Here is a 22,289-nt window from a genome sequence, read left to right as displayed (position 1 = left end):
CGAGAAGCTTCTGGATCCTTACCTTGATTAGGCCGAGTGCGCCCTTTGAGGCCTCCTGGCACTGCATCCTCCAGCGGAGGGTGTTTGGCAGTTCTTGGCTTTTCCTTCCCGCCTTCGACCATGTGGAGTGAAGGGTTCATACGGCCGCCTTGGGCTGGTGTATTTACCCGGTCTACGAAGTAGTAGCGGCAATTTACGTCCAATCCCGAAATTGACCACTCAGGATTTGGGAAATCTACAGAGCAGCTGGCTAGATGCCACTTTTAAAGGGCAGCAGTTGATGCCGGACCTACCCGGAACCCAGGCGTGGGTTTTCACATTTCATTCTGAAATGACAGGAAGCGAACTGGGTTCCTGCGTTTGATGGGGCATGCGCACACTGATGTTCATGAAGGCGTGCTGAGTCGTGCGTGGGAGCAGTGAGGTGGCAGTGCGTTTATTTCTTTACTGAGCAATACATCCTCCAGTCAAGACCGTCATCCTTTCTGGGCTGGAAATGGAGGTCGGGTACCGGTACCCCAAACCTGGGTTCCACAGGAGTTCCCAGAGTTCATGCAGCAGCACTAGCCGCAGTGTGGGCAGCAGCCTGTCTGTGGAACTGCGCGGGGCGCCAGTGCACCAACCCTGGGGCCTGGAGTGAGAGCTAAGTATGTTTAGCCTCCCCCCCCCCCCGGAAACCGGCTTGTCGCAGCTCGTGACTGACTGAAAAGTCGAGGTTGTGCAGAATGTGTCTACACCCCGTATGAGATTCATGTAGTCTCTAAGGCAGGACTCAGAGCTTTCACAGGTGGTGGTGAATAATCTGTTAATCCTCAAAGAACCAAGGAGGCAACAGCTCCCAACTTTGCTCAAACAAATTCAGAGTCCTATGACAATCCCCAGCGCCATGCAGGATTTGTACGCGCAGTCAGGTCTTAGGGACATCGGTAATGGGGAACTCTTAGCCTCATCCCAGGGTTTATCCCGCCGTGAGGTTTAGGAAAGGCTGGAGGTTTTTCAGGAACCAAGCGAACAGCTCTGCGTGTCAGTGGAAACACAAATCCCATGGCCGGAGCCACAGGACGGGGATACCAGCATTTATTCAGCAAACACTGGAGTCTCTTGGTGGGGTAAATCCTCGGCTACAGAACCCAGAAGTCAGATTTCAGAAACAACGGGAACTATGGTTCAGTCAGTGCAATACTTTTGAACCTTGAAGCAACCTGGCAAATGATAATAGCAACACCGTGGGATTCCTTTGTGACTATTCAAAAGGTTATTAGGCTCCCAGATAGCATAGCAGTACTTTTGTGTCTTAAAAAATGTCAGTTTAAGGTGGACTGCAGGAAGTACAGAATAACACAAAACTGCCAGGGGCAGGGGCAAAACAACCTGGTACATGGAAGTTCATGGCAGCTTTATTTGCAATAGCCCTAAATTAGAAACCACTTGTATCTTTCAATGGGTGGATGTGAACTGTTTTCATACACCCACGCATGGATTCCTGCTGGGTGATAAAAAGGGAGGTTAGTGACCCAGATAACAGCTTGCATGGATCTCAAGGGCTTAAGGCTTAGTGGAAAAATCTGCTGGGGAGGAACCCATTTTCCTTTACCCTTGGAGGTTCTTTGGCTGTAAATTGCTATAGAAACAAAGTAACAGGAGAAAAACAAACTTAATTATGTATGTGTGGGAGCCCCATCAGAGTATGAGACCCAGGGATAAGTCTGTCAGTTGAGATTGATTGATTGATTGATTGATTCATGCATTCATGCATTCATTCATTCAAGTACTCATTCATTTATCTTGAGAGAGAGGGAGAGAGAGAATCCCAAGCAGGCTTCGCCCTCAACACAGAGCCTGATGTGGTACTCGATCTCACGAACTGTGACCCGACCCAAAATCAAGAGTCAGATGCTCAACCGACTGAGGCACCCAGGTGCCCTGTCAGTTGAGATTTATAGACCACCCTGGGCTAAAGGCACAGGGACCTGTGGCTTCAAAGGGAAATAGGGCAACCCACAGATAGGTGTTTCATTCTGGTTGGGCTGCCCTCACAGCAGGGTGACAGAAGAGACCCCTGAGTTGGAAGACATGCGGTCACGTAGGGATGATCTGTGTGGTACCAGCTTGTCAGTTGGCTTTTCTCATTTGAGAAGTTTCTGATCAAGGCCTTTGTCCAATCTCTAGATCGTTTTCCCATTTTTGTTATCGATTTGAATAAATATTGATTAATTACATTAACTAGATAAATGTGGATTTATGTATTCTGGATCCTAGCACTTGGTCAATTTTAGATTCATATCATTTTCAGTTCTGTGACTTGTAGTTTTGCTTTTCACGTAGTCGCCTTTATAAACCGAACTCCTTGCTTTTAAGATGGGTACAGTTGCACGTACCCATCTGTTACTTTACGTCTTTTCTTTTTTCTGTCTTATTTTAAAAATGTCCTCTCTAATCCCAGGTCATGATGATATTTACTTATGCTGTTTTCTAAGAGTTTGTGTTTTGTTTTTCACATTTCCGTTTTTAATCCTTGGGGTGGGGGAGCTTTAATTTCATTTGTTTTCCATGTGGCTACCCAGCTTTCCAAGCATCATTTACAGACAGCATATTTTCCCTGCAGGTCTCTTTAAAAAAAATTTTTTTTAATGTTTTTATTTATTTTTTTTGAGAGAGAGAGAGACAGGGCATGAGCAGGGGAGGGGCAGAGAGAGAGAGGGAGACACGGAATCCGAAGCAGGCTCCAGGCTCGGAGTTGTCAGCACAGAGCCTGACGTGGGGCTCGAACTCACAAACTGTGAGATCATGACCTGAGCCGAAGTCGGACGCTTCACCGACGGAGCCCCTCAGGCACCCCTCCTTGCAGGTCTCTTATGCCACCTCTGCCCCATCTAAGTGCTCCTGGGTGTGAGGGTTTCTGGGCTCTCTGTTATGTTCCGGTGGTCATCGTGCCTGGAATTTTACCACTACATTGTTTTAACCACTATGCTTCGACGGTAGCTGAGTCCATCTTATCACTTGTCACATAGAAGGAGATTAAGTATTGATTTGATTACGAATCCAAACTGAGCATCTTAGAGATAAAATAATTACCCCTTTTACTCTGGAAACTACGTTCTACTAGGGCAAATGTAGTTTAAGTTCCCAGGTAAAATCTCAGTCAGGTTTTCACAGTGTGACAAAGGAAGGTTAAGGCTACTTCAGTTAGGTTTTATTAGTCTTTGTTTCCTGTGGCTGCTCTATCGAATTAACACAATCTTAGTTGCTTAAAAAAACACCCCGAAATTTGTTAGCTTACACTTCTGGAAGTCAGAACTCAAAATGGGTCTAAGGAGTTACCATGGAGGTGTTGGTAAGATCGCATTCCTTTGTGAAGGTTTAGAGGGGAATTCTTTGGCTTGCCTGTTTCAGCTTCTAGAGGTCACCCACATTCCTTGGCTCGTAGCCCCTTCCTGTGTCTGCCAAGCACATGGCTCCAGTCTTTGCTTCCATGGCCACTTCTGTGACTCTCATACCTCCTTTCACAACAATCCTGTGGTTGCACCGGGCTCCCTTGTGTAATCTGGAATCATCTCCTAATCTCCAGACACTCCATTGAAATGTTTATTTATTTTTGAGAAAGAGCAAGTTGGAGAGGGGCAGAGAGAGAGAGAGAGAGAGAGAGAGGGAGAATCCCAAGCGGACTCCACATTGTCAGTGCAGAACTCAACATGGGACTGGAACTCACGAACCATGCGATCATGACCTGAGCCAAAATCAAGAGTTGGACTCTTCTTTAATTTTTTTTAATGTTTATTCATTTTTGAAAGACAGAGAGAGACAGAGCACAAGCAAAGGTGGGGCAGAGAGAGAGAGGAACACAGAATCCGAAGCAGGCTCCAGGCTCCGAGCTGCCGGCACAGAGCCCAGCGCAGGGCTCGAACTCATGAACCGCGAGATCATGACCTGAGTCGAGTTTGGACGCTCAACCGACTGAGCCACCCAGGCGCCCCAAGAGTTGGACTCTTAACCAGTTGAGCCACCCAGGCGCCCCACCCCAGACCCTCCATTTAATTCCATCCGCAAAGTCCTTTTCGGTCAGGTAACATATTCACAGGCTCTGGGGGTCTGGACCCATCCTCATGGGTGGGCTGGGCTGGGTAGTATTCTGTCCGCCATGACCACAAGGCCTAAAGCCTTTTTGCCTCTGTGGGGGTTCAGAGCATGCCATCTCAAAATGTGCTGCTTCGATATTGAAGTGAAATCAAGGGGCACCTGGGTGGCTCAGTCGGTTAAGCGTCTGACTTCGGCTCAGGTCATGATCCCCAGTCTGCGGGTTCGAGCCCCGCATCGGGCTCTGTGCTGACAGCTCAGAACCTGGAGCCTGTTTCAGATTCTGTGTCTCCCTCTTTCTCTGACCCTCCCCTGTTCATGCTCTCTCTCTGTCTCAAAAGTAAATAAATGTTAAAAAAAATTAAAAAAGAAAATGAAATCAATTTGACTTGATCAACATATTGATTCTTTTCAGCTGAGGCACTTGAAAAACAGCAGAGGCAAGAAGGGTGTTCTGACCTTCCTTTTTCTTCCCGAAAGCAGGAGATAAAATTCCCTGTCCCAGGAGGAAAGAATATTCTTATTGGAGACGGGACCTGAGATGGAGAGTAATCTGTAAAACCAGACCTTGTTAAAATACCCCTTATCTTTCTTCAGCCTCCCTAAAGCATTTGAGCAACTTTTCCAACCTAGTGTGTACATACACACGCCTAGCCACATTTTTGGGTCTTCGTTTTCCTGTGAAGGTTCCCGTGCACAGGTAAAAGAAAATTTGTTTTTCGCCTGTTAAGTTTACCTCTCCTACACATCACTGTTGTGAAACAACTTTAAGTACCTAAAATACACAGACTCTACCAGAAAGTATTTAAAACCGTTTAACACTTTTTTTTTTTTTTTTTTAATTCAAAGTTAGGAACCAGAAAGGCTGACTATGGTTGATCACACATGAAGGGCGAGGGTAAAGGGATAGACTGCGTTCCGGGGAGGGCTGTAGGACCAGGCCTGAAGATACTTCCGGGTCTAAAACCCCATACTCTTCTGCAGAATCGGCCTGGGGCTATGGGTCATCCACCTGGAAGCCATGACTTTCCTTTACATTTGTGTAAAGGAAAATGGTGAGAGAGGAAAAAGTTCAGGGGGGGACAGATAATATTATTTAAAGAGAGCGATTCGTATAAAAGTTTATTGGCGGCCTTCGATAGCTTATTCATTTGACTGACTCAGTCATTTCACTGAAGAGTCTCTGCTGTCTCGTCCTTCCATTTCAAAGAGAAGTCTTTCGAAGGTGAGACCGATTGGCGGAGCCTGGCCACATATATCTCCATGGTGGCTGGGAGGGAGCCTGAGCATCGCCCTTCAGAAGCCTCGGTAAGTGAGGCCAAGTTCTAAGCTGGGAGCCGAATGCATTTATAAAGGAAATCAATGGACCAGTGGTTTGCAAATATTTTCACTCCAGGTTCCACGGTAAAAACAAAACAAAACAAACAGAAACACATGTACTTGAAACTAAAATTTTATGGGGTGATATTTTCATTTTTTACACAAGATGGTTGATATTTTCTATACATTTCCTTGCTTTTTAAAAAAAATTTTTTTTAATTTTTTTTTTTTTTTAATTTTTGTGAGACAGAATGTGAGCAGGGGAGGGGCAGAGAGAGAGAGAGAGAGAAAGACACAGAATCTGAAGAGGCTCCAGGCTCTGAGCTGTCAGCACAGATGCGGGGCTTGAGCTCACAGGCCATGAGATCATGACCTGAGCCGAAGTCGGCTGCTTAACCGACTGAGCCACCCGGGCACCCCTGCTTTTTTTTTTTTTTTTAAAGGCTACATCAATGGATAGAGGTAAATCCAAATTTTAATCTTAGATTCAGAAGTGCAGCCAATAACTCTGAATAAACACACCACTTTCACTCAAAGTAATTTGGATTAATTTGGGTGATTAAGTATTTTCATAAAAGATCTGTTGCCATAGCTATTTTTCACACTGTATAAGTGAATCTGCTAAAAACATAATAGCATACACTTTTAGGAAATCTACATTGTAGGTAAGTGTAACCCTAGCTACGGAACTGAAAAACCGTTTTGTTTTTTTTTTTGGCATGACACATAAGAAAGGAAACATGAGCCGGAATGGCTCAGCTGGTTAAGCCTCCACTTTGGTTCAGGTCATGATCTTGTGGTTTGTGGGTTCGAGCCCCATGATAGACTTTGTGCTGACAGCTCGGAGCCTGGAGCTTGCTTTGGATTCTGTGCCTCCTTCGTTCTCTGCCCCTCCCCCGCTCTCTCTTTTCTCTCTCTCTCTCTCTCTCTGAAAAATAAAGATTACCAAAAAAAAAAAAAAAAAAAAAGGAACCAAATGTGGAGCTCCCCCCCCCCCCCAAAAGGCTGCTGCTAATACATCTTTTATTTTCTTTCTCTTATATAAACACATGCCGGCAACATAAGGTTTAGGAATTCTATAGCAACAATTGCTATCCCAGTAAACAGTGATGAAAAACTGGCTCGCTTTCAATACGTGTAAGCTTATGAAAGTAGCATTTCTGTGAGAAAATTTTGGGTTAGGGTTGGGACCCATCAAATTATTTTCATTACAAATTAAGGGCTTGCAATCTGCATCTTAAAAGTCTGCAGTGGTGGGGGGCGCCTGGGGGGCTCAGTTGGCTGAGCATCCGACTTCAGCTTGGGTCATGATCTCACAGTTCGTGGGTTCGAGCCCCGCATCAGGCTCTGTGCTGACAGCTCGGAGCCTGGAACCTGCTTTGTATTCTGTGTCTCCCTCTCTCTGTCCCTCCCCTACTCTCGCTCTGTCTTTCTCTCAAAAGTAAACACTAAAATAAATAAATAAATAAATAAATAGGCTGCTGTGGTGATTGGCACTCACAAGCCTGATATTTGTGTAAAGGAAAATGGTAAGAGGAAAAAGTTCTAGGGGGGCAGATAATATTATTTAAAGGGGAGCAATTCGTATAAAAGTGTATTTGTGGCCTTTGATAGCTTATTCATTTCACTGAATCATGTAGTCATTGCACAGATATTTACTAAGTGAATAACATGTGCTAATAATTTATCTGGGTCCTGAGAATGTTAAGATGAAGATATTGTCCAAACCTTCCAGAAATCTCGAGGGGAAAGCGTATTAGTCATCACCAACAACTGTTTAAGGGTGTAGTAGCACCAAAGTTGGAGAGGGGACTCTGAAGTTGTGTTGGGTACTTGTGTGGAGGGGTGTGTTTTTGGCTTGGGAGAATCAGGTGAAGTTCTCTTTAAAGGGGTGAAGGGATCCGGATATGCCCCCCGAAAATATGCTGCTTTATAGAAGCGCTTATACAAAGCGTAAGGATGAATTTTGTGTTGAAAGCATTTGGGTTCCTGAAATCTCTCTTTGCCTAAAAGCAGATCTGCTGGAAGCCGAGCTATCGAACCAGCCAGATGGCAGGGCCTGGGCGGTGGACGGATGTGGACTGCAGGGTGGCCCACAAGTACAAATACAAGTGAAGCTTCTCGTGCTCCGGCTTTCATGTAATTTGGCCTTAGCGTTGGTCGGGGCAGCCCCCCTACCAGTGAAAGTACCTGGGGAATTGTCAGTTGGGGAATTGCCCACACCAGGCCCCCCGGGAAAAGAACCATTGGGGAAAGAAATTGTCCGCGGGGAAATTGTGCGGCCCCACATCCAGCCCTTGCCACCCCTATAAAGACTCCTCTACCTAAAGGAAGGATGGGCCCGTATATTTCTCAGCCAAGGAGGGGGCAAATGGGTTCGAAATCCCCACTCTGGCAACAAAGAAACATATCTATGGATACAAGTTACTCCAACCCCTAGGCCTGCTTGGCCCCCAGGAGGCATTCCAGATGGTAACTGGACCTGGTGGGTTAAGGTACAGAATGGTTCATTAGTTCCTAGGCATACATTGTTTCTCTGGGAGCACATGAGGCGTGGGTTCCCAGGGCCCTCTTGGCTCCCTCCCGGCACCCCAGACCAAAGCGAAAACCTTTGTTCCTTATACTGCAAATGGTTCAAAGAAACAATTAAAAAGTCCTATCCTTGTAAACGTTCCACTTGAGGTGTCGAGAGCTAGATGACCTTGAAAGGGCAGGAGGGAACGTTACAAGAAAATAACTATGTTGTTCCTTTATGGGTGATCACACAAAGGAACATTTTTAGAATTAGGTAATGCCTAGAAACATAGATAATGCGGCTACAAGGAATTTGCTAACAAATATAATGCCACCCCTGCTACAATAAAGCAGCCAGTCTAACACACTGTTGTTGTCTGTGTCCATTTAGTTTTTTATTTTTAATTTTTTTCGCCGTCGCCGTTCATCCTTCGGGAACCCCTGGACCTGCTGGGGCTGGACCTTGGCACAGATCCTCTCAAAATAACTCGGTTGTCCAAAATCCGTCCGCTCCTCAGGAGCAACTCTAGTGTCTTGTTGGAAAGGAGAAATTGGTACCACACCCAGACAGACTTTGTCAGAGACGATCACACCTGCCATCTATTCTTTTCGGGTCCATGTATCTTTCAAAAAGTCATTTGCTTTTCCATAACAGCCCTTCTTGCCTCCCTGTCCCCTACTAAATTAGGTACATACACCCCCAAACTCTAACTTCCGCTTTGAGTTACCTCCCGCTGAGCGCTCTTTTGTGCATCTCTGATACACAGGCTCAGCTTCTGTCTGTTTTCCTTGTTAGGCTGTGTGTTTCCTTAGCCTTATGTACAGGGCCCCCGAAATGAACCTACGAGTGAGCGGTTCAGGAAAAAGATCCTGGAAACTTCCAAAAAGAGCCGAAGGTTCTTTATGGATGAAGAAGTATATGTAAAGGAGACGGCTGATGAAAAGAAAGTTCCAAGTAGGATGAGTTGTTCCGTATTCTCAGCTAGAGAAGTCCGTGGGGGGTGGGGGAAGGGGTCTGGTGATGGCCTGTGCAGGTGAGCCGGGACCAGGTAAAGCACAAGACTTGGATTTTATTCTGCAGATGTTAGGAGAACCAGTGAAGGCTTTTTATTTTTTGTAGTCGTGCCCAGATGGCATCATGAAATGTGTAGTCACTCAGGTCCCTGCGGCGAGGCAGAGGGATTGTAGCTGGGAAGGACGCAGGCAGACAAGTGTCAGGACCCTGCGGTCATACAAGGCACTGAGAACAGGATTGGAAGGCTGTGTGGAAGAGGCATAACTTCCCTCTGCCCTTTCAAGGTCTTTGGCTGGGCCAGAGGGTGAAACTGACATGAAACAGATTAACAGGAGAAAACATACAAATGTTATTTAATGTTTTTATGTGTCCACTGGGGTCTTTACAGGAAAATGAAGACCCAAAAAGTGGTTAGGCTTAAGTGCTTACATACTTAGGTTGTAACAAAGATTAGGTTGAATAAAGATCAGTGGTCATGAAATAAAAACAAAAATAGGAGAGGGGGGTTAAGGGGTTATTTTAACAAGGTCTGTTTGTATAGATTTCTCTCAGCCCTGACTCCTTATTTCTGGTGATAACCGTTCTTCTCTTGCTGATATAGGGGTGACACCTTTCACACGGGATAATTCTCTGCTTTCAGAGAGAAATGGGAAGGTCAGAGCCCCATTCTCGCATCTGCTGTTTTCCAAGTGCCTTTAGCTCAAATAATCCTCATGCCAAAGTGCCATATTTTGGGGTGGCCTATTCTGCTACTTTTCCGCTGATACTCGGTTCTTTTCTGGGTGCCTGGATGTCTCACCATCGATGGAACAGTCGGGAAGAGATGGCTCAAGGAGGATCTCTGGACTGATGTGAAGAGAACACCCATTTGTTCATTGGAAAGAATCACAAGCAGAGGAATAGGGCCCAGAAAGCAAACCGAAGACTCACGGAGAACACAGGATCTGGGTCAGGAAGAAAACTACCACAGAAAACTTGGGAGATTGTGGAGGGATGAGTGATGCAACAGGATCAGCTGTAGCAGGGACGACATTTTTTGTGTGATTTTGGATCTGGCAATTAGCAGGTCACTGGTAACCATGGCAAGGGTATTTTTTTTCCTAAGTTTATTTTTGGGGAGATAGAATGCGCAAAAGTGGGGGGGGGGCAGAGAAAGAGGAAGCGAGAATTCCAAGCAGGCCCTGCGCTGTCAGCGCAGAACCCCAGGTGGGCTCGAACCCGCGCGAATCATGAGATCATGACTTGAGTTAGTCTGACGCTTAACCGCTTAACCGCCTGAGCCACCCAGGCGCTCGGCAAGGGTATTTTTAGTGAGTGGTGAAGTCACATAATCATGAAGAGTGACTGAGACGTGGACCTACTCAAGATTACTTGGAGATTTAATAAAATGTTAAGGACGTGGTGAATGATAGAGGTATGGGTTAAGTTGATACTGAATTATATAGATATAGATATATAGATATATAGAGAGAAAATGGAGTAGTGCAGTCGCTGGCGAGAAAGCCCGCGCCATAAAGCGGCCAGAACACACGCACTGGATGCAGCATTCTCCCAGCTGAGGCTTCCCTCCCCTGGCTCCGCGCACATGACCGCGGCCCGGTCACGTGGCTGCCCGCCTGCAGTCAGAATTAAAGGGAACACGGACAAACCTTCCTCGGTTAACAGCTCTTCGTGTGACCGAGTGGGTGGCCCTGAGAAGGACCTTTTGGGATTGCGCGGAGGCTGCAGGTGCGAAGCTTAGCCCCCGAAGCCGTAGAGGGTGCGGCCCTGGCGCTTGAGCGCGTACACCACGTCCATGGCCGTGACCGTCTTGCGCTTGGCGTGCTCCGTGTAGGTGACGGCGTCCCGGATCACGTTCTCCAGGAACACCTTGAGCACCCCGCGGGTCTCCTCGTAGATGAGGCCGGAGATGCGCTTGACGCCGCCGCGCCGGGCCAGCCGCCGGATGGCGGGCTTGGTGATGCCCTGGATGTTGTCGCGCAGCACCTTGCGGTGGCGCTTGGCGCCCCCCTTGCCCAGGCCCTTCCCGCCCTTGCCGCGACCTGACATAGCTGTAATAGCGAGTCGTCACACGGTGTGGTACCTTACCGGCGGCTGCAGCCCTTTATATACCACGGTCGCGGACCTTTTAGGAAACCGGAACGGCGCGGGCGGGAACGAGTCTCTGCCCCGCCTCTTCCCACTTCCGCCTCGCGGGCCGCGGCTGAGGGGGCGGGGCGCGGAGCGCGGGGGCGGGGCGCCGGGAGGAGGGGTGGGCTGGGCTGGCGTCCGTTTCCTCGCACGGGTCAGAGCTGTCGCTTTCTGTGGCTAGTCCTGTGCCTGCGGGGGGGGGGGGGGGGTCTCAGACAATCGGCATTGGAGAAGTCTCGTAACCTCGTGCCATTTATAGAAAGGAGGCGGTGACCCTACAGGTGCCTATGAAAGCGAGGCATTGTTATTTGTAATTGTAATTTGTAAATTACAATTTGTAATTTGTAATTGTAATTTGTAGTTGTAAATTACAACTTGTCAACAATTAAAATTAGCTTTTAGATGTGACGTTTCTTTTAAAAGTAAAAGAATGACTTCTTACAATTTTAGCAGCATTTATTTAAATTTGGTGGATCATGGAACAATAATTCCCCTCTGGCAGAACGTATACTTTACGTGATTTTCAGCCTTCTTGATAAGGAACTCTAGGAAGGGGAGCAAATGTGAATTGAATTTCTATTCTGATTCCAGATTTATAAAGCACTATTTGCATTGTAAAGATGAAGAATCCCAGGCTTGGAGAGCTAACCCTGTTCTCATAAGCGGTATTTTACCCGGTAGAACTGAGGTCTTCTAATTCTGGTCTTAGGATCTTGCCACCTACCACAGATCTATGTCAGTAAAACATTGCAGATACATCATGCTGAGTAAAAGTTTGCAAATTAACAGGATTAATAAAAATACCGCTAAGAAACTCTGAAACTCGTCCAGTGAGTTAAGGTTAGTGAATTAAGGCGTCACACAGATGACGCATTGATATGCTTAATAGACAAACTCCAACAGTTACGCACCTTCCATATATTCACATTAAGAACCTGACTTCTACGTGCTATAAAAGGTAATTAAAAATTCCTTCTCTGCTGGTACTTACGATATAGGCAGTCAGAAGATTATTCATTTCCCTTAGACACTATTTGAGATATAGCTCAGTTACAGCTACCTGCAGACTTAACACACAGTGACGTCCCAGGCACCAAAGGAGAATCACTAATTTCTTCGTTCAAGAACTTACATGCCAAGATCGGTGTATAAATACCAGGTCTGCAAAGACCATCCTACACGTTCTTTCAAAGAACTGAAAGCTTAGGAGAGGGAAGAGAAAAGTAAACGGTGAGGAGTCAGACATCAGCTCAGAATACTAGTTTCTGCCTGGCAGCAATGGGTGGACCAGCTGTATCTCGGCAACATGAACATCACCTGGGAGCTTAAGACACACAGACTTTCCGGCCCCACACCAAATCTCCTGAATTGATAGGGCATTTTTAAAAGGATCTTCAAGTGGATGGTGCGCTTATTCAAGTTTGAGAAGAGTGGTTTTAAAGCGGGGCTTCCCAATGTTGGCCATTAGCCACATGTGCTCATTTAAATTTCCATTAATTAAAATTCAGTCAAATTCAAGATCTCTTTGGTCACTCCAGCCACATTTAACTGCTCAATAGCATATGTAGGTAGTGGCTGTCTGTGTGACAGTACAGATACAGAACGTTTTCATCATTGCATGTAAGTTCTCTTGGGTTGTGCTGTGACAGTGAACTTCTTCTGAGGAACTTCTAGTCCAGACTGGGAAGGGTATTTGAAAATGAGGCTTACTGCAGGAAGTGGGGGTTGGAATATTTTCAAAGTGTGATAGAGCGTAGGCACCTTCTGGGTATACCAGATATACATAGAGAAGAACATATAAAAAGGAAATTGGAACTTTGACATTGTAGTGCGCTTCTGAGGAAATACAATGAGATATGGTTCACCTTGGAGAGGAGTTTCAAGTGGGAGAGTGTCCTCAGACGAGATCATCGTGATAGGAAATTAAAATAGATGTGATTTCTTGTGGTCCTTCTGAACATCTGGTTCTAACACAATGCTCTATCTGCTATATAGCCTTTATTTTTAATTCACTCGTTTGGTATTTATTCAACATAGTCCCTTTTTCTCCTTGAACTTCGAAATTCACTGAATTTTGGAACATTTAAGCATAGCTGCTGTGGGCTGACCTGCTGAGCACTATCTAGACCTGTCACAGTGGTTTACTATGAGGAGAGGGAGGTTAACACCAAAATGGGGAGAACATGAATTCATAAGTGAGCTACCCATCACCCATCTAACTGGAGTCCCTCTCAGTTATTTTTACATGTATAAAATAAACGGTTCAGGTCTCGGTCTAACGGAAAAATCAATTGTTTTAACATATATGCAGATTTGGGCTTCAAAAGTAATAAACACAACTTTTTTTGTGTGGGCTACGAAAATAAAAGGGGGGACGTTTCAAGTGTATAATACCTGGGGGTGAGCCAGCTTTCTAGATCCTCATCCATGCTACAGTTACAGAGAGGATAAGTACCTGGGTCTCAGACAGTAGAAGTAACTAGAACAGCCAAACCCCAACCTTGTCTAAACATTTGGGGAAGAACTTTTCAGGTGAAATCAAGTCTCAACTATTGCTTCTCTAGGAAGGGCAGATGTTACCTACAATTAAGGGAATAGCCCTGATGTCCTCTCCCTTATGTGCGAACCAGTAAGAGTTGTCCAAGAATGCAGTGGTGACATCTGCCATAGGAACTTTTCACCTATTTTTTTTTTAAGGTGTATTCATTTTTCAGAGACAGAGAGAGAGAGAGAGCATGAGTGGTGGAGGGGCAGAAAGAGAGAGGGAGACACAGAATCCAAAGCAGGTTCCACGCTCAGAGCTGTCAGCACAGAGCTCGAAGCGGGGCTCAAACTCACAAACCGTGAGATCATGACCTGAGCCGAAGTTGGATGCTCAACCGACTGAGCCACCCAGGCCCCCACTTTTCACCTATCTGAAATTGAGTCTTTGCAACCTAGGGGACAATTCCACTGATTATTCAACAATTGATGTTTTGACTACCATGATGACCCAAATGGTAAACTTTTAAAAATCTCAATTTAAATTCTATCTTTAGGTCTAGATAATATTAGCTAGTAGGCTCCGGTCTGAAAAGGGCCTGTAAAATGTTTGGGGCCATTGCTATTGCCAATGACGCTATAGAGGACGACAAACAGTCCCTTTTAGACACTCCTAAAATGCCTGCCGAGGGAGAACGAAATGCTGCATATTCCATCCTGTAAGTTTACCTCTTTATACACAGTATTTGTATTTGGTATATAACAGGGGCTCAAGTCCCACAGACTTGTATTCATTCAGTGCCAGCCAATACCTGACTCATTAAAAATAAGCCAAGTGACTTTTATGAAATTAGTTAAGTGTGGAGAGATGACATCTTTCAAGCTGATTATCCTATTTTGGACTTATGTGAGAAAATTCTTAAATCATCATTGGATGGAAGCTGGAATAACTACATTTTTGGAAAGAAGGATATTTGTTAGAAGAAACATAACACCAAAATATTTATTTTCACAAGCATGTAGTTTAATTTCATTATCTGATTATTTGGTTGATAATATTAAATTTGTGTTTCATTATCCAATATTTACCCAATTTCATTCGCTCTGTTGTGTTGCAAACTACAAGAGATGGAATAACAAAGTGGGTCGTACCTGCCGTGAAATGTTTGTTCAACTCCTTTGGTGGGCATAGGTAGCCAAGTAAGTTAGGTTGTCACAGCGTAGTTCATAGTCTGTTAGTCAAAAGCCCAGGGAGAATTATGAAAGTGCAGAAAGTGATTTCAATGACATTTTTTTCTTTCTAATCTTGTGTCCCTACTTGCAATGGTGAAAAAGAGTCAAATAACATTCGCACTTTAAATTTCATTTTGAAATACAGGAAACATGTACAAAATTCTATGTTAAATATTGGAGTTAAAAAATCTTAGGCCGTCTGTCATTAAATAACTTAGTTTCAAGGAGACGGATGGGATATAAACAGGTAACTTTCTATTCTTCAACTCATATGATGTAGACCCGCCATTCTATTGTTTCATGGTTCTCTTTTCCTCTTTGCAGTTGATCTATAATGCCGATCCTAGGTCTGAAAAACCTATTATAGTACTATTTTAGGAAAGCTGCTATTAAGAACTGTTTATCTGGAAAACCCATGGAGCCACCTCGCCCCCCATCCTTCCTTAAATGTTTAAATCCCCCAAATACGGGGATCAAATCCAGTTTACACACTGGTCACTCAAAGACTTAAAAAAGATTCTATTAAAAAAAATAGTTATCCATCTTGTACGCAGAATTTTCTATCCCTTTGCCAATTCCCAGGGCTTAGTGCAAACAACTGCGGGAGAGTTGTGCTACTGCTCCCGAGAAAAAAGCGTTTTTCCTTGTATATTCGAATAAAAATGAGATTACTTATATAAATTTGCAAAGAAAAGAATGTGCAGATCCATGTCCTGGAAGACAGACGTGCAATGGGAACAGAGAGAAATAGTATTTTTAAGGAAAATCTGAAAGTTGTCTCAATTTGACCGAAGTTTTAAAGAGAGTTGGGGGAATCGGGAAAGTTTCAGGGTACTGGTTTTGAAACTAGGGATAGCAAATAAGGCAGGGATGAAGCCTGAACACTCTCGGATCCGTTTCCCCCAAATCTCTAATTATTTCATGCCCAGATTTCTTACGTTTTTCTTCTTTTTTAAGGGGAAAGAAACACAGCCACACTGCAGAGCGGAGGAGCCCTTCTGAGCGGCGCGGCGCACGGCGCAGGCAACCAATCATCACTCAGCCACTCGCTATATAAACCCCCCGCCGCCGGCCTCCGAGACGCGCCGCCCTGACAGTTTGAGTTTACTTTTTGTCTTAGTTGGCAACGCGGAAGGATGTCGGAGACCGCGCCAGTCGCTCCTGTGGCGCCCGCACCCGCAGAGAAGGCACCTGTAAAGAAGAAGGCGAAGAAGAGCGGCGCTGCCGCCGGGAAGCGCAAGGCGTCCGGGCCGCCGGTGTCCGAGCTCATCACCAAGGCCGTGGCCGCCTCCAAGGAGCGCAGCGGCGTGTCCCTGGCCGCGCTCAAGAAGGCGCTGGCGGCCGCCGGCTACGACGTGGAGAAGAACAACAGCCGCATCAAGCTGGGCCTCAAGAGCCTGGTGAGCAAGGGCACCCTGGTGCAGACCAAGGGCACCGGCGCCTCGGGCTCGTTCAAGCTCAACAAGAAGGCGGCGTCCGGGGAGGCCAAGCCCAAAGCCAAGAAGGCGGGCGCGGCCAAGCCCAAGAAGGCTGCCGGGGCGGCCAAGAAAGCCAAGAAGGCCGCAGGGGCCGGCACCCCCAAGAAGAGCGCCAAGAAGACCCCGAAGAAGGCGAAGAAGCCCGCGGCGGCGGCGGCTGCGGGCAAGAAAGTGGCCAAGAGCCCGAAGAAGGTGAAAGCGGCCAAACCGAAGAAGGCGGCCAAGAGCCCCGCCAAGGCCAAGGCCCCGAAGCCCAAAGCGGCCAAGCCCAAAGCTGCCAAGCCTAAGGCGACAAAGGCAAAGAAAGCTGCGCCTAAGAAGAAGTGAAGGTTGTAGCGGCATGTCCTGCCTCCGAGTTCTCAAAGGCTCTTTTCAGAGCCACCCAACTATTTCATGTGGAAGAGCTTAACTGGTATCTTTAAGGTACTTTGTATGTTTTTCTGTTTCGTCTTAACACTCATCCGTCGTCAGCCTTTTTATATAGTTTACTTCCTCCTCTCTTGTTCAATACTCCCGCCGGAGCATGTGATTGGTCCGCGGCTTTCGAATTCAGTGGCTCTCTAGAGGGACCTGCCGCCTCTCCCTGCAATTCTAATCTGTAAGCTCTTGTCACTAGGGCTACAGTTCTCGAGGAGAAGTTTGGTGGCTCTGAGAAAAACCTTGGACTGTTTGGGGCAGGGACCGTGAGTGGGTAACTCCTCACTTGCCCTTAGCTTTGTGTTGGCTCTCGGTCTTCTTGGGCAGCAGTTGGGCAGGACGCCGCCCTGCGCGATGGTGACGCGGCCCAGCAGCTTGTTGAGCTCCTCGTCGTTGCGGATGGCCAGCTGCAGGTGGCGCGGGATGATGCGCGTCTTCTTGTTGTCGCGGGCCGCGTTGCCCGCCAGCTCCAGGATCTCGGCCGTCAGGTACTCCAGCACGGCCGCCAGGTACACCGGCGCGCCGGCCCCCACCCGCTCGGCGTAGTTGCCCTTGCGGAGCAGCCGGTGCACGCGGCCCACCGGGAACTGCAGCCCGGCCCGCGACGAGCGCGTCTTGGCCTTGGCGCGAGCCTTGCCGCCCTGCTTCCCGCGCCCACACGTGTTTAGAGAAGGGGCTGTTGTGTAAAAAGCCGGTCTGAAGAAGGGGCTGTTATAGTCACTGGATGTTTCCTAATGTTTCTTTCCCATTGGTTTGCAGATGTTGTTCTGAGTTAGCCAATCAGAAGGTACTCTTGACTTGCTGGGCCTCCAGTGGTAGAAAAATACTGCGCCAGTTAGAGGTTGACATTAAAGCTTGTATATGTTGTGGAGCAGTAGAAAATCTTGTTTTTTTGTTTTTTGTTTTTTTTTGTTTTTCCCCCCTTGGTTAGTTTGAGGCCTCCTTTGGGGCACTATTCACGCTATTCTCCTCTAAAGCCGAATAATTATTTAGCACCCCGAGGCTAAGGAACATTAAAAAGGGTGAAAGTCTTCTCTGGTGGTTTGTTATTCATCCTCTCTGCCAGATTTCCTTCCCCTGGATTGCTGAGAGGTCCCAGGGAGGCATGGTTGGTTTGAATATTTATGCCGAGTAATGAAAGAATAGAAAGGGTGAAACGCAATAAAAGAAAAATCTCTGGGAGTCTGCGTGGTTTGTTAGAAAGTTCCCGGAGTTGGAGTTGCGGTGACCAGAGCAAAATATTTGGATTCTACATGGGTTGATCTTCCACCAGGGCCGAGGTGGGTTTATTTATTTATTTATTTATTTACTTATTTAATTTCAAGGAAGTCCACTTAATTTTGCTGGGAAATCTTGGCAAAAATCTGATCATTATGGGGCTGTAAAGGTGGATGGGGAAACATCTTTATTTTCTCAAGGAGTACATGCAATTTGGCATTTCCCTCAATTATGTGTGTAGGCAACTAATCACAATGCATTTTGCTAGTGCCTGTGGCTTTTCCAGTAATGACAACCACAGACGTTTTCTTATCAGTTTCAAGTACTGAAGGTATTTTGAAATGATGTTTGCACTCCTCTGAGCTCTTGGCACTGACATTCATCATTACACCTGGTGCCCCTTGTTATTTGATGTGTCCCTGATGAAACACATCATTGCATACACATCCTTAAAAGAAATACACTTTGATAACTGCATTTTAATGTCGCTTTCTTATCCAGTATGCTTTAAGTATGGAGAAGGTGTCCAGATTTCCTCAGACCGTCCGTAGAGTCCATAGCAGGAAAGAACTCAGATACCGCTGATCACATCTCCAGTGGGCACAGATTACTCAAGGTTCAAGTCCCTTTTGACTTTGTTTCTTGATTTGCAGCCTTCCTCCCCTACGCTTACGGCTTAATAGCTTATTAACATTTATTATTTTCAAACTTTGTTAAAACAGGCCTGGGGGATGTATCCGAGAGTATCTTTCTAGCTGTTCTTTTTTTTTTTTAATGTTTATTTACTTTTTGAAAGAGAGAAACAGCGTGAGTGGGGGAGGGGCAGAGAGAGAGGGAGACACAGAATCCGAAGCGGGCTCCAGGCTCTGAGCTGTCAGCACAGAGCCCAGCGCAGGGCTGGAACTCAATGACCGCGAGATCATGACCTGAGCCGAAGTTGGATGCTCAACCGACTGAGCCACCCAGGCGCCCCTCTTCCTAGCTGTTCTAAGCAGGGGTTCAACTTTTCCGAATCACAGCTGCAGCTCATAATTTCTTCTTTCCAGAAAGAGCCCCCCAAACTCTTTATGACAGTGACTTGTTTGAGGATGAGATCTGGATAAATGGGGGAATGTGACATATTGACTCAAAAGAATCTTTTTGAAGACAAGAGGTTGTATGGATCGGAAAAGAGAAGTGGCAAGAGACCCGTGCGCTTTCTCGAACGCAGGATGAGAGAGCTCACTTCTGATGCAGAGCCAGGTGGGATCAGAGAATGAGGCCAGCACGGGGCATTCAGTGAGTGGTCAAAATGACTACGAGTGTCTCTGCAGTTCCTTACAGTTTACAGGGCGCTCTGTCTCCACCTCCCTATGAGGCTTTTGCAATAGGTATAGTTAAAATGCTGGTTTCACTTAAAAAAAAAATTGTGGCTTGAGGGTGCCTGGGTGGCTCAGTTGGTTAAGCGTTCAGCTGTTGTTTCAGCTCAGGTTAGGTCGAGTCCTGGGCTGGGCTCCGTGCTGACAGTGCGGAGCCTGCTTGCGATTCTCTCTCTCTCTCTCTCTCTCTCTCTCTCTGAAGAATAAATTAAAAAAAGAAAGAAAAGAAAAAGAAAATTGTGGCTTGGAAGGATGTTCTGCCCAGAATTGGCTTGTCACTGAACGGTGGACCTGGGTCTCAAGTACAAGTTTCTTTGTTTCTACTTCGTCGTGTGCCCCATGTATTGTATCAGCTACAAAGGGAGTGGAGTTCTTGGTTTCATTTTCAGCCTCGTCCAGAAGGTAGTAGAGTTATTGTAATTCTGTTTCAGGCCTGTTGTGACTTAACTACTTCACAAGCCCTTTGGAATGCCTCAGACACAGCTAAGTATGATTTAATCAAGGTCCTAGTTTTTCTATGGTTTCCGTATATTCGTATTCGGATTCCTTTCCCTGGGACAGGACAGGGTTTTCATAGGCATCAGAACTTATTTAAATCTTTTCCCATCTCCCCCAATTTTTGTTACAGCTAACGTCCTGGGTACGGAAGACCACCGCTGTCTTAGTGTTCTGCACCCAGAGGACGAGGGAACAGGAAGCTCATTCCCAGTCACCGTGTTTCATCACTGACCATGTCCCTGGGACGGTCTCCCTTGAGGGTCTCTTGAAATGCTTATGCTTGGGTTTCTGATGCTCTCTTGGTGAACCAAGGTGGTCTGTCCGTTATTGTTGCAAAAGCCCAGGATTAGAAAAACCTGAGAGATTGACACTTACAGATGGCAAACATCAGACAGGAGCCCCTGTGAGTAGTTCTCTCAGAAGCACACAACCAGTCAATCAATCAATCAATCAATCAATATAAATACAATTTTCAGGACCAGTCTGAAGTAACCACTTTCTCCTTCTGCTTAATAATTGCCTGACTTCTTACAATGGGAGGCAGCACACTGAATTCCTGTCACTGTACTGAGGCCCCAATTGTTCCTGTCACTCAGTCACTAAATCAGGTTGATGTTTATTTAGAGTCTCGGTAAGTGATCTTTCCGCCTTTCTCACATGCTCTCTGTATCTTCTCCGGCTTGGGATGATTCTACTGTTTCCCACCCAGGGTCCTAATTCTCCAGCCCCGAACTCTGCAATTCTGGTCATTCTGTGATCTGTCTTATGCATAGGGTGACTGGCTTCCCATTGCCTTAGGTTTAGGTGGGAACTTTGCAGTCAATTTTTTTTTCATAATAATACTTTCTGCTTGCATTAACTAGCACTAATAACAACTCACATTTTCTTTTCAGTGCCTTCTCATTTGTTCTTTTGTTTTTCTTTTTCTTTTTTTAAACAACTTTCTTCACCTGCCATTCTCTCCTCTCTGCCTAGGAGAGTTTTCCCAGTTCCATTTCAAGTTCCATCTCCTTGAATGAATTCCCCTAATTAACACGTCTAGCCTCTGATAATGTGCTTTGATGACATTTAACAATTGGGTGCCATTATTATCAATGGCAAATTTATAATGCTTCTATTCTTTTCTCTCATTAAACTACACCTTAGGGCCTCAGTCATGGTTTTCCACTACTCTAAGGTTTGTGTTTTTAATTGACTAAGGTTTTTTTGTTGTTTTTTCTTCCCCTGTAAGTGTTCTTTTTAATCCTCATTCTCGATTTAACCCATTACCACCCGCCTCTGGTAACCACCAGTTGGTTCTCTATAGTTAAGAGTCTGCTTCTTGGTTGGTCTTTCTTTCTTTTTTTCCCTTTTGTTCATGTTTTGTTTCTTAAATTCCGCATGGGAGTGAAATCATATGGTGTTTGTCTTTCTCTGACTTATTTCGCTTAGCATTATACTCTCTAGCTCCATCCATGTCATTGCAAATGGTAAAATTTCATTCTTTTTTTATGGCTGAATAATATTCCATTGTCTATATACCACATCTACTTTATTCATTCATCTATCCATGGACACCTGGGCTGCTTTCATAGTTTGGCTATTGTAAATAATGCTGCAATAAACAAAGGAATGCCTATACCCCTTTGAATTAGTGTTTTTTAAAAAATCTTTTGGATAAATACCCAGTAACGTGATTATTGGGCCTTAAGGGAGTTCTATTTTTAACCTTTTGAGGAACCTCCGTACTGTTTTCCACAGTGGCTGCGCTAATCTGCATTCCCACCAACAGTGCGTGAGGGCTCCTTTTTCTCTACATCCTAGCCAGCACCTGTTGATTCTGGTGTTTTTGATTTTCGCCATTCTGCCAAGTGTGAGGCGAGATCTCATTTTAATTGACTGAGTTTTTAATCCTGTCCAATAGGTGGGATTATCCCCAGATATTCATCAGAATTAGAAATTTTATTTTCTGTCTTTCTATGAAGGAAGCCAAGAGTAATAAATCTCTCTGCCCCTTTTATGCCCCTCTTCCCCATGGCTTGACTTAGGTATTACCTCCCTTACTTTCTGACTCGTGCTATGCTGCCGAAGGTGTTGGGGTTATTACAAAAAGAAAACCAAAAATATTTATAATGCTTTCATGGCAAAAAAATCTCCAGATATAAAAAATCAATATCCCTCTGCTGCCAGTTGTGGTAGGAAGTGTATGCAAAATGAAATAAAATTTCTGAATTGTCTTGATTTAGCTATCATTTCCATGAGAGAAAGTTCCCGGTCATTCGGAGATTATACAGTGAAAAAAAGTGATGTAGTTTCAGGCAACCAGATAAACCCGAAATGCATATACGACTTAATTACCAGTAGGTACATATGAAATGTGACCTGAGTCATAATTTGTGATCTTTCTCCAATAAAATAAAAATTCATTAAAAGCAATTTGATATCAAGTACTACTATTTTTTCTTACATTGTGGAACCTTATACCTGACTTCTGGCCCATTGTAACCACTCAATAAATTTATTTCTACTCAGGAAAATTGTATATGAAAACTACACAAACTCTACCATTTTTAA

At 45.4% G+C, this 22,289-nt stretch overlaps 2 protein-coding genes and 1 pseudogene across 6 annotated transcripts; 1 reads left to right on the top strand and 2 right to left on the bottom strand.

Annotated features, from left to right (window-relative positions):
- Positions 1 to 10,619: 10,619 nt before the first annotated feature.
- LOC124528507 (histone H4) lies at positions 10,620 to 10,982 on the bottom strand. Its single transcript, XM_047102143.1, has one exon. It carries the CDS (start codon positions 10,970 to 10,972, stop codon positions 10,661 to 10,663), a length of 312 nt encoding a protein of 103 aa, XP_046958099.1. The 5' UTR covers positions 10,973 to 10,982; the 3' UTR covers positions 10,620 to 10,660.
- Positions 10,983 to 15,860: 4,878 nt separating this feature from the next.
- Positions 15,861 to 20,036, top strand: LOC124528452 (histone H1.3). Of its 5 annotated transcripts, none has more exons than XM_047102080.1 (3): positions 15,861 to 17,942; positions 18,382 to 18,496; positions 19,441 to 20,036. In XM_047102080.1, the coding sequence occupies exon 1, from the start codon at positions 15,904 to 15,906 to the stop codon at positions 16,570 to 16,572; it is 669 nt and encodes a 222-aa protein (XP_046958036.1). In that variant the 5' UTR covers positions 15,861 to 15,903; the 3' UTR covers positions 16,573 to 17,942; positions 18,382 to 18,496; positions 19,441 to 20,036. The 5 variants fall into 5 exon arrangements, with proteins under 5 accessions (XP_046958036.1, XP_046958040.1, XP_046958039.1 ...); XM_047102084.1 differs by having other exon boundaries at positions 15,861 to 18,496; positions 19,670 to 19,725; positions 19,867 to 20,036; XM_047102083.1 differs by having other exon boundaries at positions 15,861 to 18,496; positions 19,441 to 19,725; positions 19,867 to 20,036.
- Positions 16,871 to 22,215, bottom strand: LOC124529237 (histone H2A type 1-E-like; annotated as a pseudogene).
- Between the last annotated feature and the right edge of the window lie 74 nt (positions 22,216 to 22,289).

The sequence above is a fragment of the Lynx rufus genome, unplaced genomic scaffold, assembly GCF_022079265.1.
Source record: "Lynx rufus isolate CCGP_SWC_20201006 ecotype Redwood Valley unplaced genomic scaffold, mLynRuf1.p SCAF_6, whole genome shotgun sequence".
NCBI lineage: Eukaryota > Metazoa > Chordata > Mammalia > Carnivora > Felidae > Lynx > Lynx rufus.
The sequence above is the reverse complement of the archived record's forward strand: the minus strand, read 5'-3'. Positions and strand labels throughout refer to the sequence as shown.